Raw genomic sequence first — 20935 nt, forward strand, 5'->3', positions numbered from 1 at the left:
AAAGAATCGTTGTACAAGTTTACATGGATGAAATGGTCGACAGTGAGAAAGAGTAAATATGAAATAAATCCAACAGAAAAAGAAAGCCGCGACCGGCACTTATCTTAATCATTTGGTAAACGTAAGGCTCTCTAATAACCTGTTTTTTCCAGTTGTACGGCTTCATTTATTTTTAATTGCTATACTTAAGGCACTTACTATTTTGTGTTTTTATTAGTATTGTAGAGGGACAGAGACGTAGTCCCCTACAAATTAAACGGAGCGCGACGCGGTCGAAGCGAACAGGCCGGGAACCAGGTATCAGTTGCTTTTATTCCACACCGCGCGAGGTCCCAATTAGCCAGCGCGAGCGCATGCCTTGAGCCGAGGCGGCGCAGCACTGCTGGTGGTATACTGCCGCTACAAGCATGTCATCCTTATAATTATATGCTGTGGCTATATTCTACGTCTGCAGGATATCAACTTTTGGCACTCGTACACAGATGTAAAGAGAAAAAAAGAACGGAATTTTAACACTTTTTTCTCTCTCTCTTTAAGAAAAGAAACGTGTGATAGGCGCAGCGCGCCATAGATGCAAAGTGAGCCCTGTCTTTTCCTGCCTTTTAGGCGGTTTTTGCGCAGCGGCAGCAAAGGCAGGTCTGTCGGCATTCGCCAGCTAAACGCTACTCTCTCACGGCACAAACGCTTGGAACTATGAACAGGCAGTGAGCACTCTGGTGTTCATTCTTGGAAAGAGCTAAGCCTGTAAAGTGAATTTGGGCTCTTGATGGGTGCGAAAAAGTGCATCAATTTTATAGAACTAAAAATGTAGCCTGAAGACACAAAGAAACGCGAACTTTGGATTCGCGCTTATACTTGCAACGTTGCAAAGGGCATCCTACACGTGCTGCGATGAAAGACACCCATCTCCCTCAGGGCCCGGCCTTCGGCGGCGTCGGGTTTCATGGTGACAGCCGCTCTGTGCTGCGTCCTCATTGCGCTGCTCTGCGTCTGCGTGTTGGTCTTCTGGTCAAGCGGTGAGTCCTGTCCACTGAGACTGCCGCTACCGACGGTGGAATTTTGTGCCACCTGCTGCGCCAAATTGAGCTCTTGACTGTTTCAAAGGTGTAAACAAGAATGCTGTGTACATTGCTTAGCTGTGGCGAAGAGAGAACGATATATGAATGAAGCAAAGACACGCATGAATCGCAAAAAAGACAGTGAACACGTTAGTCAGATATAAAATTTCTTAGAGGTTGCTTCCGATACGCCTTTTGTGCGTAATCGCGTTAAAGGCAACGTTCAGCAGAAAATTAGGTGTGGTTGTTGGCGTCGAGAGCGAGAAATAACAGGCATGACTCTGGCAGGTGGTGCCCAGAGAGCAGCCTAGGAGGCAGGTAGGTCACTTTGGTCACGTGACCTTGCGGCATCATCACGACCTGCCCATCGGATAGTAAGAAAACTGCCCATCTTGGCAGGCAGCAGTTCAATTATTGATTGGTGTCTCAGGAAGAACAACCTGATTTGCCAATTTGCACAGGGTGCAACACCTGTCATCTCAGTGCAGTGGCGCATCGCTTCACCGCTGCACAAATGCGCTAGGAGTGGTATTAGGACTCCTAGGGATCTATTAATGTAACGTACAAAGTGGCCTTCTGCGTGTGTGGGAATTAACTCAATGCGTTATCGCGTCATAGCCTTGGGGCGGAGGTTAAGTGCCGCCTCCAACTTTTTCTGTTCCGGCATTCGACTGGAATAGTCTCCCGGCTCAGGTTTTATAACGAATAACCAGAAAGCAGTTCTATACCTTTGTTTTGCACATAATTAAACAGCGCATATCTGAAGGATATTGCATTTCATTTCTCATGTTATGTCCCATATGTTTACAACAAGTGGTCGTTTAGTTTCTGGTCCTCCCTCGTTTATAGTTTGGAAAATACTATTCAAAATAGGCTATAAATTCGAGGCTACTCTAAATTTGAGACTGAAGCTGCACTTTCCCATGGCTCAGCTGTGCGGCAGTGCTGTTGAGCTGCAAACGAAAGTGGAAGTTCTCAGTTTACAGGAAGCCGTCCTCCATGCAGCAGTTTTGTCGTGAACTTACTTTTACCGACTGCCGAGGAAGGAGAATAAAAAAAGCTATCCCTATCTCCCAGTGGCAAATTTCCGCCTTCGGTGCCCCCCCCCCCCCTCCCCTTCCTGCAGTTTAGTGGGCCAGCAGAGAATTGAAATTACAGAATTGTGAGTGGAGCATAAACCAGTGTGGTTCTGAAGCAAATATATTCGAAGAAAAGTTGAGGAGGCACTTAAGCTCCGTTTTTTAAGTGTTGACGCGACAGCTGTCCCTCTTGGCCAGGCAGACATTGTTTCCTCTCGCACACTCATTATGTGAAAGGCCACAGCACGGTTAACACGAACGCTCGAGTGTGCTTCCTGCACTGCACGGTGTGTTTGCGGCTGTTGGCGATAGCTGTGCACTGCTTCCACCCTAACATTGACGTAGACTCAGCAGCCGTTATCCAGGGGCGCTTATGTCAGTGGAAGATACGCGCTAGAGCCTTTGTGTTAATCGTGCTGCCGGTGGTATGTGTCTCCATCATCAGCCTGACTACACCCATTGCAGGGCAAAGGCCTCTCCCATGCCTCTCCAATTAACCCTAGTGCTGCGATGGCGTAGAGGTAGAGCGTCCGTGGTTCGAATCTTGGTGCCGCGCAATTCTCCACCGGGTTTGAAAAAAAAAAATCCGCGTATGGATGGAATTTCATAACCAGGCCTGGGGTGCAGCCTGATCTCGGTGAGCGGAACTGGCAACGCACTCTCTCACCAGAGGAGGATTTGGCCACCCTGGTGTAGTATCTGCCCACAACCTTCCATGAACAAACCAATTAACACTCGGCCTTAAGTCCCCAGGGGCTCCCCAGGGGCTGCGGAGCAACTGACCACGGCGGTGGTCACACCTGTGGTATGTGTGCAGGCCGTCTTAAACCAATCGGTACGAACGGCAGCTTGTCTGGCTCGCAACACGAGGGTGAGGAGATAAATTCGTCTCTAGGATACACAAGTGTGGTTACTCGGAATAGAGCGATGGTTCTCCTACGTAGGAGCTTGAGAGTCGACGCTTGTGCCGCGAGTAGCCGTCGTCGTCTTTGTGTTTACATGAGGGCAAGGAGGAAGACGGCGACCGACGGCCCGTGCGTTTGGCGCGTTTCTTGTTGCTCCGATCGCTGAAGATCCGAAACGCCGGTGATATGGCTGGCGCCTTCTATGAGAGCCTCTTTTAGGAGCTGTATTTTCTACTAATACGCATTTTTCGGTAAGGCAGACGGCGACGGCAGCGCTGACGCCGGCTTTTCTGAGGCACGCGGACGTTATGTGGCCGCGTAATATGCGAGGAGATATGCCTGCAACTGCCGTAATTTTTGAAGCGAAAGCGATACTGCGTAAGAGCATGCAGCTGTATCACGCAAGCCTTTTTTCGGTGTCAATGGTGGTCGTAACAAAAAGAAAAACGACGTCGCAGTATCGCACTCTATGCTGGATAGGCCGCAAAGCAATCGCAAGCGCCGTGTGGTCATAAGCACCTGCAGCCACATGGACAAATGGCCGCCACAGAAGGCAATTTCATTCAGGGAGAGAACATAGGACCCAAAATGCAAACAACCATTGCTGGCACATCGCGCACTGACGAACAATAGGAGTACTGTTCGCTATCCCAAACCATGTTCCCCTTCTATGTTTTACAGTGATAACATCCGCTGCTGGCTACGAAGGATGCGAGATTTCCAGCAGTCACCACAGGGCTTGTTAGCTGTCTATTCGCGCCGCGTAAATTCATGACTGCTCTATACTTCTCACTTGGACGGAACGGTGTCTCTTCATGTGCAGGCTCCGCCGCGAGCGCAAAGAAGCAGGTCATGCCGGATGCCGATGGGGCAGGGACGAAGACCGACAAGACACCGCCGCAAGGCAAGAGCGCCTCCAGCACGCAGAATGATCTTAAAGCTTCCCTGTGACCGCCGCCGCAGAGAACAGACAGGCGCATTAAATAGCGTGGAATGCATTCTCAGCTGCTGGCAAAGTTGCAGACATAGGCAAACAGGGTGTGTTGTGCTTGTTCTTTCTTTCTGCATTCGAATATGCCTGAACAGATCTTGGCGTCTTCCAGCTCGGCTCTCCGATAACGGGTGTTCCACCTAAGATGTCTACAATTTCTAAAAATATTTTTTTCTGTCTGAAGAGCGTTTTTTTTTTCTGCAGAGCATTGTCTGCAGCGTAGCGCATTAGTATACAGCCAAGGCGCGCTAACTAGTACGCTGGTTAACTTATATTGAATTTTAAGCTTCAGGACCATTCCTGCTGGCCGACTTATTTATTCACATCCGTGTAGCCCCTGTGAGTAATAATTCAAAATAGCAGGCTCAACAAATATTGCCGGCGTTGAACCAAATTACATGCGTTTTTGAAAAGCATCCAGGCAATGCTATTCCTTCTGTGCACGTAGCTATCGAAATAGCCAAAATTTGTTGGGCCGCAGCTCTCAGGGCAACTGCGTTTTCTAAATTCTAGACACTGATACGCATATTAAGTATGGTGGGCGACACTCCTTCCTGTGAATTAAGACTTACATTGATGAATAAAAAGTTAACTACTGAGTATTACCTACCTAGCCTACTGGTTAGCTCATCTCATAATAGCCGTGTTCTGACGCGCTACACCATTGACAATGCTGCGGAAAAAAATCTATAACTAAAAAGCCTGTACTACGTTTTAAAATTCCACACCATCTGAGGTGACGCACTCGTTGTACACATTCATAGTGGGCAGAGTACGAATGCAACGTGCGACTGGCGCCACAGCCATGCCCTGTCTGCCTCTGTCCGCGATTGAGTACATTATAGCCAGTCTTAGCTACAGGCCAGTCTTAGCTACACTAGGCATTGCACTGCGTCCCGCAAGTTGTGCTCAGTGAAGAAGAAGGCTAGAAGCTGTTCCCACAGTGGACGTTTCCCACCCCGGTGATGGAAGCCATCGCATGCAGTCAGTAGCTTCTCCTCTACCGATAACAAGGGACGGAACACAGTATACCAGATATCAGAATTTTTTAACATCACTCAAGAACAATTTGTCGGTGTCGCTAGGATCCGTACCGCCTTCCCATATAGCTCATCTTCACTCTTATTTCCGGCCCATCGCTCATAAATTTTAGCAAACACCGCAGTTTACAACCGTTTTATTGCCGCTGGTGATCAGTGCTCATTGCCCCTTGACGACAAAAATGATTGACAGACGAGGTCTCCAAATGACACAGTTTAGGACCTTCAACGGCTCCGAAATTATGAAACTAGTGACTGAAGTGCACAAATGCAGGCACCTTTCAAGTACAGCGCAACCACCTTTTCTGTTTCAATATATCGCCTATGTAGGTGCAGTGCGCACCATGCGTTTCGCTTCCGATGTAATACCAGGAGGGCAACCTGTAAACAATCTGCTCCGAGTTGTGCGTCGAGGTTTTATTGCGCACAACGTTCTGAGTTTATACGCATTGTTGTCTTAAAACAGCGCTAAAAGGACGGGATGGCAAAGAGGGAAAGTACGGTCGCTGACTTCCAAACATTGAGTCTGTTGTCAGCGACTGTCTCGTTGATTCGCTTGTTCTTCTTCGTCCCAACCTTGTAGCGCTTTCCGAGAAGACCAGAGAACGCATAGAGTTTCTAAATATCACCTAGACGGAAAGCTGTCGCCACCCTTTATGCGAGTTTCTCAAATGGCACTTCTTCCACCGCGCGAACGCCGGCAAGACAGCATGCCGTGCTCGGCCTGGCCCTAAAACACGACTATGACTGCAGAACTGCAAATTTTTTCAAATCATATGTTGCAAGGAAGCGTTGATTTGCAATCAGTATGGTCTGTAATAAAATATGGTTACTGTACATCGCAGTAAAATAGGAGAAAAACAGATAGGTGTAAACGACGAACAAATTTGCCCATGTCAAGAGAGGGCACGCTCTAATACCGCCAAAATAGCGAACCATGTGAAATATTTTCTTGAGTTTAACAGACACTTTTTAGGGCAAATACTCTTTAAAAATGTTAGTTCTTAAGGTATTACGGTTTAGAAGCTTCCGTTTTCGCGCTGGGAAGAGCAGGAACTACTCATTGGCGTACTCTGCTTTTGCAGGACGCGTAATATGTCCCTGTAGAAGCTATGTTCGTGCCGTGAGGAACATGCTCCAGCCCCCGCTTTTCTATGAGGAGTTAGTTTGCACGCACTAAGTGCAGGTTCTCGGCATGTCCTGGCTCTGCGTGTACATATTTTGCAAAGAAATACATGAATTAGGAAGCGCAAACCTCTCCTACTACAAGTGAGTGACGGCCGCGTTCATGCTGACAAACAACAGGGGGGCATTTGCGTGAATTACGTCATGAAGTGGAAGTCGTTCCTGCATGCAATGCGCACCCACCGCCAGTCTACGAGATGAATCAAACCTAACCCTTGCCGAGTACGGTAAACATAGGTTTGGAAGTACTTAGCGCTTTTAAAAAATAAGTGCCTCTGAGACTTCTATGAGAAATATGCAGAGTGGTCACGGAAGCAGACTGCCGAGTTTTCAGTTCATACAGAAAAAGCTTGTTCCTTTCTTTTACATTTCAATGAACAGCTAGGTAGTCCAGTTTCCTTCTGAGCAAAATCGATCTTGCTGCGTAAATGGCTACCAGTGCGAGGACAAACAGACGTTAGGCCAAGGAGGCACGCCACACACTGTGCTCTGCTCACTTCGAGTGGACCGCCTTCAAATGCTCAAATTATCTCCGTGCGTAGCTGCACAAGACAAACAAAATGCACATCATCATCATATGACTTACTACGCCCACTACAGGGCAAAGGCCTCTAAATCTTGTCCTAGCAAGCGCAGCAAACATCAGTAAAAACTACAATGGGGAAAACTAAACTAACAATAAAAAAAAATTCAATCCGTAGCACATTCAACAAGTCACTAGGTGCGAATTCGATGGGCTGTCTTCCCGGCATGCCTCGGGCGTCCATGATGGATGAAGTGAAAAGCCTCCAACTTTCCCTCTAGTATACAGTAAGAAATGCTACGAGATAATGTGAATAAAACTGTCAAAATGACGGTTTTTGATCCGTTTTAGTACGCATTCAGAAAGATGACTCAGCACAACTCGCTCGATGCTCCTGAATAAGACTGAGACAAGCTTACATTACTTTACCTTATATAAGTTGCAGTCCAACAGCGGTGTGCGCACTTCACATAAAAACAGATAAATCTATACCTAGATAATCATAACGCAAACGAAGAATGAAATTCGCAAGCAAAGCGAGTACGACAAACACACGACAGGTGCACGCGTGCGCAGCCAGCTAGCTGCTTATACGGACACGCACTATGCGGGAACTTCATTTTACTGCTTGCGACAAACATCGCAAATTGACCTCATCTTAGTTATTTTGTGAATACGGCCGATGGCCTTTCCATTACTAGGCCTTGTTTACTTTGCAAAATCTCCATCTTATCTTTCAAAATAAATCGTAATTTGTTTTCAGCGATCAAGCCACGCACACAGTCATCGTGTTGTTGTGAGACGGTTGTGTGAAAACTGTGATCGTTTTTGTGCACGCCGCAAGGCATCGTGCTGAACCTTAATCTGAGGAAGCGATGACCGACTCGGGCTGGAGGTACGTCTTATAGTGGAGTGCTCCGGAAATTTCGACCACCTTGGCTCCCTTACCGCGCACTGACATCGCACAATACACGGGCCTCTAGCATTTTTCCTCCATAGGCGAAGGGAGCGGCGAGAGAGAACGTCCTAGTCAACTGTGACGTTTTTAAGCGCACGCGTTCGACGCATATCTCCCTAATGGTTTGAAATACAAGTATCGCTCCCACTGAAACTTGCAGGTGTGCTTGGTCGGTGCCTACTTTTTATGCCACTGAAGGCATATCTTAGAGAAAAGCGGCACTGTATACGAAGCAGATACGCATCGTAAAACGCACCGCACCATTCACAGCTGCGCCAGCGTAGCGGCGTGATGCGCGACACGTTCTCTTACCCGCTCGCGAACTGAGTGGTGTCCAGCTGTTATACTCCGCGAGAACTTCTTCTGTCAATGAAGTTGAACACGTGGAAGGGAAAGAAGGCTGCTTTTGGAATCTGCTATATTGCAAATATTCGTTATTTAAAGTATATTTTGAAAGCGGCGGCCCACTTTCAATTTGAAGACATATGAAAAACTGGAGCGGATACCTAAGCTCCGCCTTAGGGGTTTGAGGCGGTTAATTTATCGGTTGACAACCATTTATGCAGAATCGGTCATTCTCTACTTTACATTCACAGATCCCTCATGAAACCCCCTGCAGCGCTGTGGTGCACCGCTGCCCTGCGATGGCAGGTGACTCCTGAAACGGCACCGGTAGAGACACAGTTCGCTGTTCGCCAGGAACCCCTCCCGACCAGTTACAAGCCGCAGGCGATCCTCATGTCCTAAGGTCACGCGATCTATGGGCAACCTAGTTTTGTAGGGATTTATGAGGAAACCAGTCCCTTATTTATCTCGCGTTAAAAAGAAGTTTTTATTGCCACAAACTTCCTAGCCATTTCTAGTTCAAGAAGCGTATATAGATCGCGCCAACTGCCCCAGCGGCACAGTAGAAGATGCCGTGGAGAGAGAACCGTTCCAGGCGGCCAGGAGCAACGTCTTGCGCACAATGGCGCAGTGGCAAAGACGCGCCGGCTATGCAATATTTCGTGTGTGCCAAGAAAAGCTGTAGCCCAATATGAAGATATGCCACGCTACTTAATGTTTTAAAGCCGCCGCGGTGCCTCAGTCATTACAGTGCTCGGCTTCTGACCCGAAAGATGCGGGTTCGATCTCGGCCTCGGCGATGACATTGCGATGGAGGCGAAATGCTAGAGTACGGTCTACTCTGCGGTGCCAGTACACGTTAAAAAAGCGAAGGTGGTCGAAATTTCCGGAGTCCTCCACTACGACGTTCTCGATAGCGTGAGTTGCTTTGGGACGTTAAACCCCCATAAAACCAAACACCTGACTGTTTTAATTACCAGTTTCCAATATGTAACACCAGTAAAAGCTGGCAATTGGTCTGCAACTATACACGACACCAAAAATTATTCCAGTGGTTGTGAAGCAGTCAATGCATTGGCAACCAGGACTATTTGTTTTATTAATTTTCTTATTCCTGATTTTGTTTAGCCAGAGCAGCATGTGCAGCATAACAGTGAATTCGAAATATAATAAATCAAAATACAAGAGCGTACGAAAAATATTTATTATTGCAATGAAAGCACTTCGTCTTTAGTCATACTTACGCGAAATAAAGTTGTAGCAATCTGTCCTCGAATAGCGCCAGAAAAATTTGTTGATTTGAACAAGTCTCTCCTGGCTCGGAACTCGCGTAATATATGGACTTGATCAACGCGCTCGTATCTGTGATGTGGACGAGAAATTCATGTTTCTCTTTGGGGATCCAACTGAATTGTATTGAATATTTTGAAACAAATTAGGCCTTAACTTTCTCCGGTTCATTGAGGAGGCGCTCTATCCCAACACTCGTTTTACGATAGACGAAATAATTGGTTGGCTATAACTTTCTGAGACGTAGAGGGCCGTAAAGTTATGTGCCTCAAATAATTTGTTTTTATCAGAATTTTTTGCGGGTATCACAACGAGCAAGCATGACCTAGCAGACACTTGATGTAAGTCTCATACACTCATCATCATCATCAGGCTTACTACACCCACTGCAGGGTAAAGGCCTCTCCCATGTCCCTCCAATTAACCCTGTCCTTTGCCAGCTGCGCCCACCCTATGCCTGCAAACTTCCAGATCTAATCCGCTCACCTAACTTTCTGCCGCCCCCTGCTACGCTTGCCTTCTCTTCGAATCCACTCCGTTACCCTTAAAAACCAGCGGTCATCTTGCCTTCGCATTACATGCCCTGTCCAAGCCCCTTTCTTCCTCCTGATTTTTCTAGGATGTCTTTAACACGCGTTTGTTCCCTCACCCACTCTGCCCGCTTCCCGTCTCTTAACGTTACACCTAACATTTTCGTTTCCATGGCTCGCTGTGCTGTCCTTAACTTAACCTGCACCCTTTTCGTTAGCCTCCACATTTCTTCCCCGTAGGTGAGTACCGGTAATATACAGCTTTTGCGCACTCTTCTCTTGAGGGATATTAGTAACCTGCTATTCATTATCTGAGAGAACCTGCCATATGCGCTCGACCCTATTCTTATCCTTCTAGTTATTTCCCTCTCTTGATCTGGATCAGCTGTCACTACCTGCCCCAAGTAGACGTATTTATTTGCCAGTTCCAGCAACTCATTGCCAATTGTAACTGCTGTTCTCTTGCTAGACTCTTGAATATTACTTTGGTTTTCTGCATGTTAATTTTTAGACCCACCGTACTGCTCTGTCTGTAACTCATTGATCATGATTTGCACTTCATCTCCTGAGTGACTCAGCAAGGCAACGCCATCAGCGAAACACAGATTATTTAGGTATTCTCTATTGACTCTTATCCCCAGTTGTTCCCAATTCAGGCCACTGAATACCTCCTGTAAACATGCAGTGAATAGCAGTGGCGAGATCGTGTCTGCTTGCCTGACGCCCTTCCTTATTGGAATTTTACTGCGGAATTTATGCATGACTATGGTAGCTGTACAGTTATATATATATATATATATATATATATATATATATATATATATATATATATATATATATATATATTCTAGTATTTTGACATAAGGCTCATCTACACCCTGATATCACAATACCTGTATGAATGCTGAGGTTTCCACTGAGTCGAATGCTTTTTCATAATCAATGAAGGCTATATACAGGGTGTGGTTATATTCTGCGCATTTCTCTATCACCTGATTTATAGTGTGAATATGGGCTTTTGTGAAATATCCTTTACAGAGCCTGCCTGATCATTTGGTTGATTAAAGTCCAAGGTTGCCTTGACTCTAATAGCAATTATTTTAGTAAACAACTTGTAGGCAACGAACAGTAAGCTGATCGGTCTGTAATTTTTCTAGTCCTTGGCGTCTCCTTTCTCATGAATTAAGATAATGTTTGCGTTCTTCGAAGCTTCTCGCACGGCCGAGGTTATAAGGCATTGCATATGCAGGGCGGCTAGTTTTCTAGCACAATTTCGTCTCCGTCCTTCAAGCCGCCGCGGTGGCTGAGTGGTTACGGCGCTCGGCTGCCGGCCCGAAAGACGCGGGTTCGATCCCGGCCGCGGCGGTCGAATTTCGATGAAGGCGAAATTCTTCTAGAGGCCCGTGTACTGTGCGATGTCAGTGCACGTTAAAGAACCCCAGGTGGTCGAAATTTCCGGAGCCCTTCACTACGGCGTCTCTCATAGCCTGAGTCGCTTTTGGACGTTGAACCCCATAAACCATAAACTAAACGAACCTCCGTCCTTCAACAGATCTGCTGTTACCTGATCTTCACTAGCTGCCTTACCCCTTTGCATTGCTCCTAAGCCTTTCTTTACTTCCTCTTTCGTTACGGGCGGGATGACGGATTGCTGTGTGCTAGTGTCTCTATCATTAACGTTCTAATTACATTGGCTACTGTACAGATTGGTGTAGAACTCTTCGGATACTGTAACTATCTTATCCATATTGCTAATGACATCGCCCTCCTTGTCTCGTAACGCATACATCTGGTTTTTACTTAAGCCTAGTTTCCTCTTCAGCGCTTTTAGGCTACCTCTGTTCTTTAGAGCATGCTCGATTCCCTCCATATTAAGCTTCCTTATGTCGGCTACCTTCCGCTTGTTTACTAACTCTGACAGATCTGCTAGTTCTATTCTGTCTGTAGGGTTAGACGCGCTCATGCTTTGACGTTTCTTAATCAGATCTTTCGTCTCCTGAGATAGCCAGCCGGTATCCTGTCGAACCGTCGTACCGCCTACTTCTGCTGCGCACTCCGTAATGATAGCTTTCAGATTATCGGTGACTGTATCAACATTAACATCGTCTTCCTCACTTACAGCTGAATATCTGTTCTGCAGAGATATCCTGAATTCCTCTATTTTCCCTCGTTCCTCTAGCTTGTTAATGGACTTCCTCTTTACTAGCTTCTTCCGTTCCCATTTCAAGTATAAGCTAATTCGAGACCCTACCATTCTGTGGTCGCTACAACGCGCCTTTCTGAGGACCCTAGATCCTGTACGACACCAGACTGAGCATATAGCATGAAGTCAATTTCATTTTTAGTCTCACCATTAGCGCTTTTCCAGGTCCACTTCTTGTCACCTCGTTTTGCGGAAGAAGGTATTCATGATGCGTAATTTTTTTCTATCTGCGAACTCTATTAATAGCTCTCCCCTGTTATTCCTAGAACCTATCCCATATTCGCCTACCGCCTGGTCACCAGCCTGCTTCTTGCCCACTTTCGCATTGAAGGCGCCCATCAGAACACTGTACTGTGTTTTTACTTTGCTAATTGCCGATTCCACGTCTTCATAGAAGCTTTCAACAGCTGGGTCATCATGACTAGATGTAGGTGCGTAGGCCTGCACCACCTTCGGCTTGTACTTCTAATTAAGCCTAATTATGATAGCTGCCACCGTTTCGTTTACACTATAGAACTCTACGTTGCCAGCTATATCCTGTTTAATGAGGAATCCCACACCTAGTTCTCGTCTATCCGCTAATCCACGATAGCACAGCATGTGCCCGTCCTTTAGTACTTTATACGCCTCACCTGTCCTCCTAACTTCGCTAAGCGCTATGACATCCCATTTAATGCCCGCTTGTTCCTTTGAACAGCACTGCTAGGCTAGCCTCACTAGATAAAGTTCTAGCGTTAAACGTTGCCAAGTTCAGATTCCAACGGCGGCCTGCACCGGAGCCAGAGTCACTTTCTCCTACACCAAATCCTTACAATCCCTCTGAAGCATCCTCGTGTTACGACATAACAAAGTTTACATTTGCACGCCTTCTCAGAAACATAGTCAAAGAGCCAATGCAAAGAGCTTTGAAGTGACGAACATTCCTCAATACTTCTATGCAGTGGATTTTGTAATAATATTGTTTACGTAATAATCTGTATTTTTTCAGTAAAATATGCATTGTTTTCCGCAATTTTAATTTCATGAGTTACCGCTCGCAACAGTGGCGTATAGTTAGAGCCCTTTGTTTCAAGATTTTATTTTAATCTGAAATTCAAGAAGAAAAATATGCTTCACTCATTGAGTTGTAAATTTGGCACAAATCGAGTCATTTTTCTTAAGTTCATTAATTATAATGTTTTGGGAGGCATACTGTTTCCACAAAAAAAAAACAAAGATGCAGTATCAACGCACTTTCTATTAAGGTAATAACATGTCCTATAGTTTTCTCACTATTAAGGTTTTGACCAGTTTAGATATATCTTCTTTATCGCAATTATTTTTCAACCTTCCCTGCATGCAGCATTTCTATGTCTGTCTGTACATTGCGAAAGATTCATTAAACATTTTAGCCGCCATTTTAAGTGCATACCAGCCTTGGAGCAGCACTTAGTTGATCTGGTTAGCGCTACATAAAACAATGCCAATAAAAAGACTACCAGTACTTCTGCTCTCAGTTGTAGCTTCTACAACGCATTTTCGAACTTACCATCTAGTTAAGCTACTTTATTGATGTCGATAGCAAGCGGTAAAAGTTGTTTAATATCGTTAATATTTAACTGAAAACACAATTCGAGACCCAAGGTAAATATTCCAGCTCCCACGCTGTGCTTTTAGCTTTTTAGTAGTGACAAACCGCATTCTCTTGAAGGCACCTTTTTGGCGGCGATATCGGGTTTCACCCAATATTCAAGACTCCTTGTACGGATTCAAAAGTAGGGTGAAAGCAGGTTTTATCTGAACACGAAGCGTCCGAAATAGATCTTGGCGTAAAGAATTTAAATCATGGGGAGCCCTCACAACGCTATACTCCATACGATCACCACCGAATGATCTCATACAGAAAGAAACATTTTCTCACAGATCCTGTTTAAACATAAGAAAAAGCAATGGCCCCAACAGTGCTCTCTGTGGGGGGTCTGACGTAACGTCAGTACAGTAGAATGGACTCAACGTATAAAGACAAAATGGTACCTTTTAAAGGGAACTTTCGGGATATTGTTTACCTCGAGCACTGCAGTTTATCTTGTATCTTCTTATCCTTTGTGCCAAATATCTGAACCGGCCGATTCTTTGTTCCGGCAGACTAATGGCGAATTCCACTGGCGGATCCGAAGCGAGGCGCTAGAATCTGAAAAGAGCGCCCCAAACCGCCTCGGAGTACAGCGACCGTTGTCGACCAGCGGAATATCTAGAGCGCGCAGCGGAAGTACTGGTTCCGGAAGTTGAGGTTTGGCAATTCTGGCGCCAAATTTTGAGTAAGCAGACGACGAGAGGCGGCGAGTACAGCGGTGAGCAGGCAATTCGTTCGCGATGGAACCTACCAGCCGCTTTGTTCATGTTACGCCTGGGGTGCACCGCATTTTGGTGAACCTTGTAGGCAGTGAGTAGCACAGTTATACTCTAGGTATGTTCATTAATGAATATATACCGCATATCTGCAGAGTGCTTACGGGGCAACTTTCAACGAGGAAATTGCCCTTCGCAGGAGCTTCTGAGAAATCTTCTTGTTCTTGTAAACCAGCGCAACGGCTCGAAGCCAAACAGAAATAGACAAAACACAGCGCTGAACTACCAACAGAATAGATTTATTCAGGGCACCATGCAGTGGTTAAATACACGCTGGTATCACAGAATAACGAAAAAACAGAGAAAAACAAGACAAAATAAAGCTGCGCTGGTTTACAAGAACTATGTCTGACCAACTCGCCCACCACTTCATGTTGTTCTGCGAAATGTTCCTCGAAAAATGCTTCGAAGACGTACTTTTCGTTGTCGCTGCTGCTCTCTGAGTGCGCGGAATCAGATTCCGACGAGCTCTCATCGGACAACACGAGGGCTATTGCCATTCCATACGATGCTATGATATACCGCTATGATAAAGGTGACGAAGACGACATACGCGCTTAAAAAGGCACGGGCGCGAAGCAGCGCTCAGTGTTCCTCGCTGACATTCCTGCACGCGCTAAAAATAGCCAAAAATCACATATGTCTTTCGGAAGTGACGACATCGCCGACTGCAAGTTGCGGTGAGATCCGTCGCCGGTCGGCGGATTAACCTAGTGCGCTCCGTATGGAACCGAGTTGCTCCATACGACCAGAGGAATCCGCGCGGTCGGTCCAGGTCGACCAGTGGAACTCGATTTCGTCGTCGCGGAGCAAGAAAAGCTGCTTCATCACGACCAGTGGAAATCGCCATCAAATTTTCCAATTCGTGGCCTCTGTCAATTTGGTTTCTAAGGGTCGTCTTCGTTGCGTGACGTCACGAGATGCACGCCGTTCATTCCCGCTGTGCTTTTGAAAAACAAAACAAATCTTAATCCAGGGTAGGGAGAGGTTGGACAGATGGTTCTTGATAATCAAAAAGTGCATAAGGGAGTGGAAAACCTCGGGGCGCTTGCCAACGTTCCGCCAAGATGACTTGTCTTCGTCTGGGCGAAGCGTTCATCATTGATGGAGTTTAAGAGACGGTCTTCACTCTCAGGAGGAAGGCCCGGTGATGGGGAGAAGTGTACGTGAAGGGGGAATGGTGTTAGGTGGGGGAGAATGAATCTTGCCCAGGCAAGGCGGCTGCTAAAGGCGTTTGACAGGTCGACCTGCAAATATGTGAACAATTCTTTTCTCCTGAGCCGGCCGTTTCGGTTTGAGTGTTTCTTAGTGCACTATATTTGTTTTCCTCTATCGAAAACCGTTTCATCCTATCAGAGGAAGGTCCAAAAAGTATAACGCAACTTTAAACTAAAAATGTTCAAAAATACCCCGAAGTTGCTCTTGAAACCCAAACGTTCAGGGATGAAATCAAAAACAATCTCAAAAAGACTAGCACAACATTGCTTATATCACAAAAAACTACAGCATCCAACTTAACAAAAGCTTTTTTTTCAAATCCGGAAACCAGCAGCCAGTGATTATACAATGATCTAGGCTTCACTATCTCTTGAACAAGGTAGGCTCGTTGAGAATCAAGGAAAAACCTTGTAGGCCGTCAAGGGGTCTCATAGGGCTGCTAGGAATGTTGTGCATTCTAAACAAGTTTTCATATAAGCCTCTCGGGCGTAACCTACGCATTTTTCTAACAGTGCGCAACTGTTCCTGAAATAAAAAAGGAGGACACGGACAGGTTCAAAATTTTAGTTGAAAAAAGTTAGAGAATACCGCTAATGCGTTTTCACTAGCGATTCACTGCTAAAATAGTTTTTTTTTTCGTGCGGAAGTTCAGAAAATGCGCGTTGCTGCCGTTGCGGCGTAGTCTCGGCGTGATCGTTGTCCCCCATTCCACCTTAGCCATCGTTTTTCACCCCATTGGAAGCTCTACGCGCGAAGCTTTCTTACCGGCGAAAGCCAGATTAGGTTGGCCGACACCGCCTACTGCCGGCTTCACATCAAAAGTGGTGCTGTTTGCTGAAGCTTTAGAGGCAGCGTGCTGACGACCACTTCTTCATAAAAAAAATCAGCAGTAGGTGAAACAGCGCTTACTGTTAAACTGCACTACACAGTGGCCCTGTATGTACCGCAGCTCATAAATCCATGACGTGAGAACATTATCCATTGACTGAGGACTTTCCTTCCGATTCACGGCCACATGGCGCGCACGGGAATGCTCATGTTCCGTGGAGTTTCCTGGAACAAAGTGTTTGGCCGGCCAAAGCTTTTTTCATGGACGTTACCATACCAAATAGTGTGAGGCGCTGCGCCGAAACGTTTCGCTCCGGGCGCCCCCTAGATGAATACGTAGCAGCTACCGGGAGTATCACAAACACCACTTCATTAACAGCAACCTGATATATCCAGAAGGGCAGACAGATGCTTAGGCTTGTTGGTTCAGGATTCCGAGAACAGAACGCAGCGCAAAAAAGACGGCTGAGGCAGACGGACGCTCACAGGGCTAACATGAAAAAAATTATTTCTTGCAACGAGGAAGGGTGGTTTTATAGCAGCGTATCACAGTTTTACCAACTTCTGGATACTTCCACCATGAACTTGAGTTTTTTCTTGATACATCTATCGCGCTACGCAGCAGAAGAATGGCTTTCAAACGAGCATGATTGCGCGGAACTGACTAAAAAAGTGCAGCGCGGTTCACTGTGCGGCGGCGCATGAGTTTTCTGTTGCACATCTATCTTATTTTTATTTGGCTTTGCCTTCTACGTGTTATGTTAGCAACTTCGCAGCGTTGTTGTATGCGTAAGCGTGATTTTGCAAGAAGCTTACGGAACGAAAGAAACAGCGTGAACACTGGCAACACTGCGTCTTTCCCGCGACAAAGCGAGTGGCGGCTGTTAGGTGTGTTGGGCAACAGAGCCGGCACCTCATCGGCGCTTCTATTCCCCTCTTAGATGAGACTGATTCCTCACTCTTCTTCTTGTATGAAACATCAGATACCACTCCAGACAGTCGCCTTCGCTTTCTACAATAAATCCGTGATATAAAAACGTGCAACTAGCACTCTGAGAAGCAGAGGTATGGTTCCCCACACTCAATACGCGTACCAATTACTAAAAATTATAATAAACGCCTCTTGCAGGCCCACATGGTGATACGCACTCTTCCTCTGCCAGAAGAACGAAGCCTGGTCCAGGGAAGAAAACTTCCAAAGGTAGGCCGCGGTAGACATTGCTTTTATATCTTTTTTATGTCTAACGTGTGTCGCAAAAATACAAAAACTGTTGTTTCTGACTTCTGGCAAGCCACAGCTAACGGGACAACATTCCGAGACAGTGATGTGAATGTGGTGGCACCCATTCAATGTCGATACAAGCACATTTTCTCTCCTGCATTCTCTGTATGTCAGAGATACCGAAGATAATTGAATGATTCTGCGGTAGGCGTTTGTTCAACTGAGTTCACTTTATTACCTTAATGACCCCCATTTCAGGGGTACTACATAAGGAAGTGGAATTTTATTGAAACGATCAAACAAACAGCGAAATTTAGCATTGAAGGTTATCGGTTACGCGTTCTTGCAGAGTAGATGATGCAGCGAAGTTGACGATATCAAAGAACTAGAACGAACTAGTCCGTTGCTGCTGGAAAGAGGAATGAAGCACAAAAGGCGGTAGTGTGCAACGGCGGCCGGGCAACTTAGAAGGGATTAATGGTGCGCTGAGAGGCGCGTGCTTGTAGAAATATGCGGGACAGCCTTCCGCCCCGCACTCCCCCTTCGCGGATGGAGTGTTTCCGCTCGCTAACCGCTGGAGGGTGCGTGCTTGAGAAAGAGTGGGGGGGGGGGGGGGGGGTCAGCAAAGCGTGACCACTCATATGCTATTTATTGGACTTGCAATTAATACACAGAGCGGTTCAGCTAGCTACAAATCATCAACGAGGCATTCTTCGGAAATAGAAGCCTACGCAAGAAGGGCACCGACTCACCGGCTGGGGCAAGGGCGCGACTTCCGAGATATCGGCGGTGAACGTTGCATGCGCCGACAATGGCGGCCTAGTTTTCCCGTGCTCGACGCATTCCTGGGGCAAAGCCAGCTCCGAGCATCTGCTCCAGGAAGGGAGGAGAGGGCGCATTTGCTGCGCTCGCTTCGCTGCCTGGTACCAGAAGTCCAGCGGCAAGGCACGAGGGACCTCTGTGCGCTTGGCGCGGAGGGTGACGAGAGCGTGCGCTTCCAACCACTCGTGACACTGGCCGGACAAGATCACGGACGTTGTGAAGGTTGGCCGAAGTTTAGCATAAATCAGGATCTCCCGAGCTCTGGCGACGCCTTCAGATTAATGAATGGTATCGAGGCATAATATTGTCATGAAGAAGACGAAGCTGGGAGTGGCGCAGGACGCAGCGCTCGGCTTAGGCCCGCGGCTATTAAATCATATCTCTGCACCATTCTTCGGCTGGCCGCCACGTAACAATATTTATCGCTTGACTCACCTCGAGTTTAATTACGTTATTGTGAGTCATTGGTTCATAATCACTTTGGTACCACCTCATGGGCTTCACGCGTGGTCGGCAAAGTGCGACTCGTAATCAAACCGTTGGCGCCTTATTTGATTTTTCTATCGTTCCACCGAGTCTGCAAGTACGTTATAGAAACAATGTTGGCCAAATGTTTACCCCTAATACCTCAACGCGGAGTAGCTTTGTTATAAGGAAGTAATTACTCATTGGCGTCCATGTGAGTAATTAATCTCTATTTACAAAGCTACTCCACCTTTGGGAATTCCGCAAACATTTGATCAAGACGAATCTCATTTCGAGTAATTGATGAATTCGCTCTCGCCCTACCATAAGCTTGCCGTCCCGGTTAGCGCAATTGGTAGAGCGACTGCACCAGTGAAACGGTCGTCTCGGGTTCAAACCCCAGACGAGCACGAGTTTTCCTTTTAACTGCGAAGTTTCCGAGAAAGCAGAATCACGCTTTCCTGTGGGACCACCCAGCGCGGCGCAGCCGAACAACCAGGGCAAGTGGGGCCCAGTCTTACCAACGCAGTTCGTTTCTTCACGTTCCACGCACGAGCAGAGCATGTGGTCCACGTCTACGGCCGTTACAATATGTTTTGTGAGTTCTTGAGTTGCGTATTGAAGGTGTGCCGGGGCAAGATGACTGGCAAGTCGGTTTTGGGGTGACGGAAAGTTGTCTGCATACACCTGCTGATACAGGACAGCTTCCTCCCTCAGTAGTGCGCGGTAAGATAGAGGGCGCCTGCGGCGGTCTTGACTGCGAACGCTTAAGTACTCTACGAAGGGGAAATTCCCCGAATGACACTCGCGCGACGGGGTCTGGGAAACTGCCGAAGCTGAATGGTTTCTTAAATTCAAATTACATCAACTTTTCTTCTTATGCACCTCATCGGATGGATTCAAGTGTGCGGATAGTCGACGTCCCCTAATTTTCAGGTCATTTAATTGCGGAGCTCTTGCCGTATATTCATGCTTTTTGCCGTGGACTGTGAAATAGAGTCGGTAAACTGAAAGGATTGTTGATTCAGCAAATTTTTCTTTTTGGTAATTTTGCGTGCAAATGTCGCACAGAAAAGTAAGCAGAATAATAATGTTAAGTGAAAGCCATCGGTGTTCAGAGTTTTTGGTCTGAACTTCTTTCCGCGGGTTCGGTTCTTTCCGAACTAGTTTGTACGGGTACTGAATGTGTGTCCGTCACCAAGCCCGGAACTGAGACCGAAAGGCTTGAATCCGAACCCGAACCAAAACCGAAAAAAATCTCGTTCGACATGCTTGTTTACACAACGCTACCGAATTACCTACGCTTCACGTTTTCGCAACCCGATGTCGGCCGCACTTTTTTGTCGTCTTTTTCCCGCTTCTCGCTTCCGGGTTAGTCGCCTGTTTCAGACTACCTTGCCGCACTCGTACCATAGCGCTGGTCGTCGATGGTGCTGCTCGCCTCAGCAGTTATGGTGCAGCATTGTTCTGCTTCCTTGTCACGGAGGTGGTAGCGTGCTTGCGTCGGCGGCCTCGCCTTCCCTGTTATCCATAACAGCGCGACAGCCGGGACAGAGAACAAGGGACGCAACACAGAACGCTGTGTTGTATCCCGTCTTGTCTGCCCCGTCTGTTCCGCTGTTATAAATCAGGGTGAACACCAACTCGCCCAACAACTGGTATTCTCGTCTTGCTGTTGACGTAAACGCGGTTGCTTTGCTGCCGAAGACATTGATGTCGACGCCGTTTCGTCACCTCATCGCACACATACCTTCGACAAGGGAGTCTCAATAGACAACAGAGAGTTATAAGATATAGTCAGCGTGTTTACGCTACCGGCTAACGTGTTATCGGACGCTGGGCCTTCCGGTTAGCTCTGTGCACGCGAGAGGTTTTAGCATATCGT

The 20935-nt window shown here is 46.8% G+C and overlaps 1 protein-coding gene across 2 annotated transcripts in view; it reads left to right on the forward strand.

Moving 5' to 3' along the window:
- LOC144106728 (uncharacterized) overlaps nt 1-20935 on the forward strand; it is a 467224-nt gene that overhangs the window by 24894 nt on the left and 421395 nt on the right. For both annotated transcript variants that reach the window (XM_077639574.1, XM_077639575.1), the window contains exons 4-6: nt 916-1016; nt 3866-3946; nt 17671-17742. In XM_077639574.1, coding sequence (XP_077495700.1) covers nt 916-1016; nt 3866-3946; nt 17671-17742 — 254 coding nt within the window. The remainder of the gene's footprint in view (nt 1-915; nt 1017-3865; nt 3947-17670; nt 17743-20935) is intronic.

Source organism: Amblyomma americanum, chromosome 10 (assembly GCF_052857255.1).
Source record: "Amblyomma americanum isolate KBUSLIRL-KWMA chromosome 10, ASM5285725v1, whole genome shotgun sequence".
Taxonomy (NCBI): Eukaryota; Metazoa; Arthropoda; class Arachnida; order Ixodida; family Ixodidae; genus Amblyomma; species Amblyomma americanum.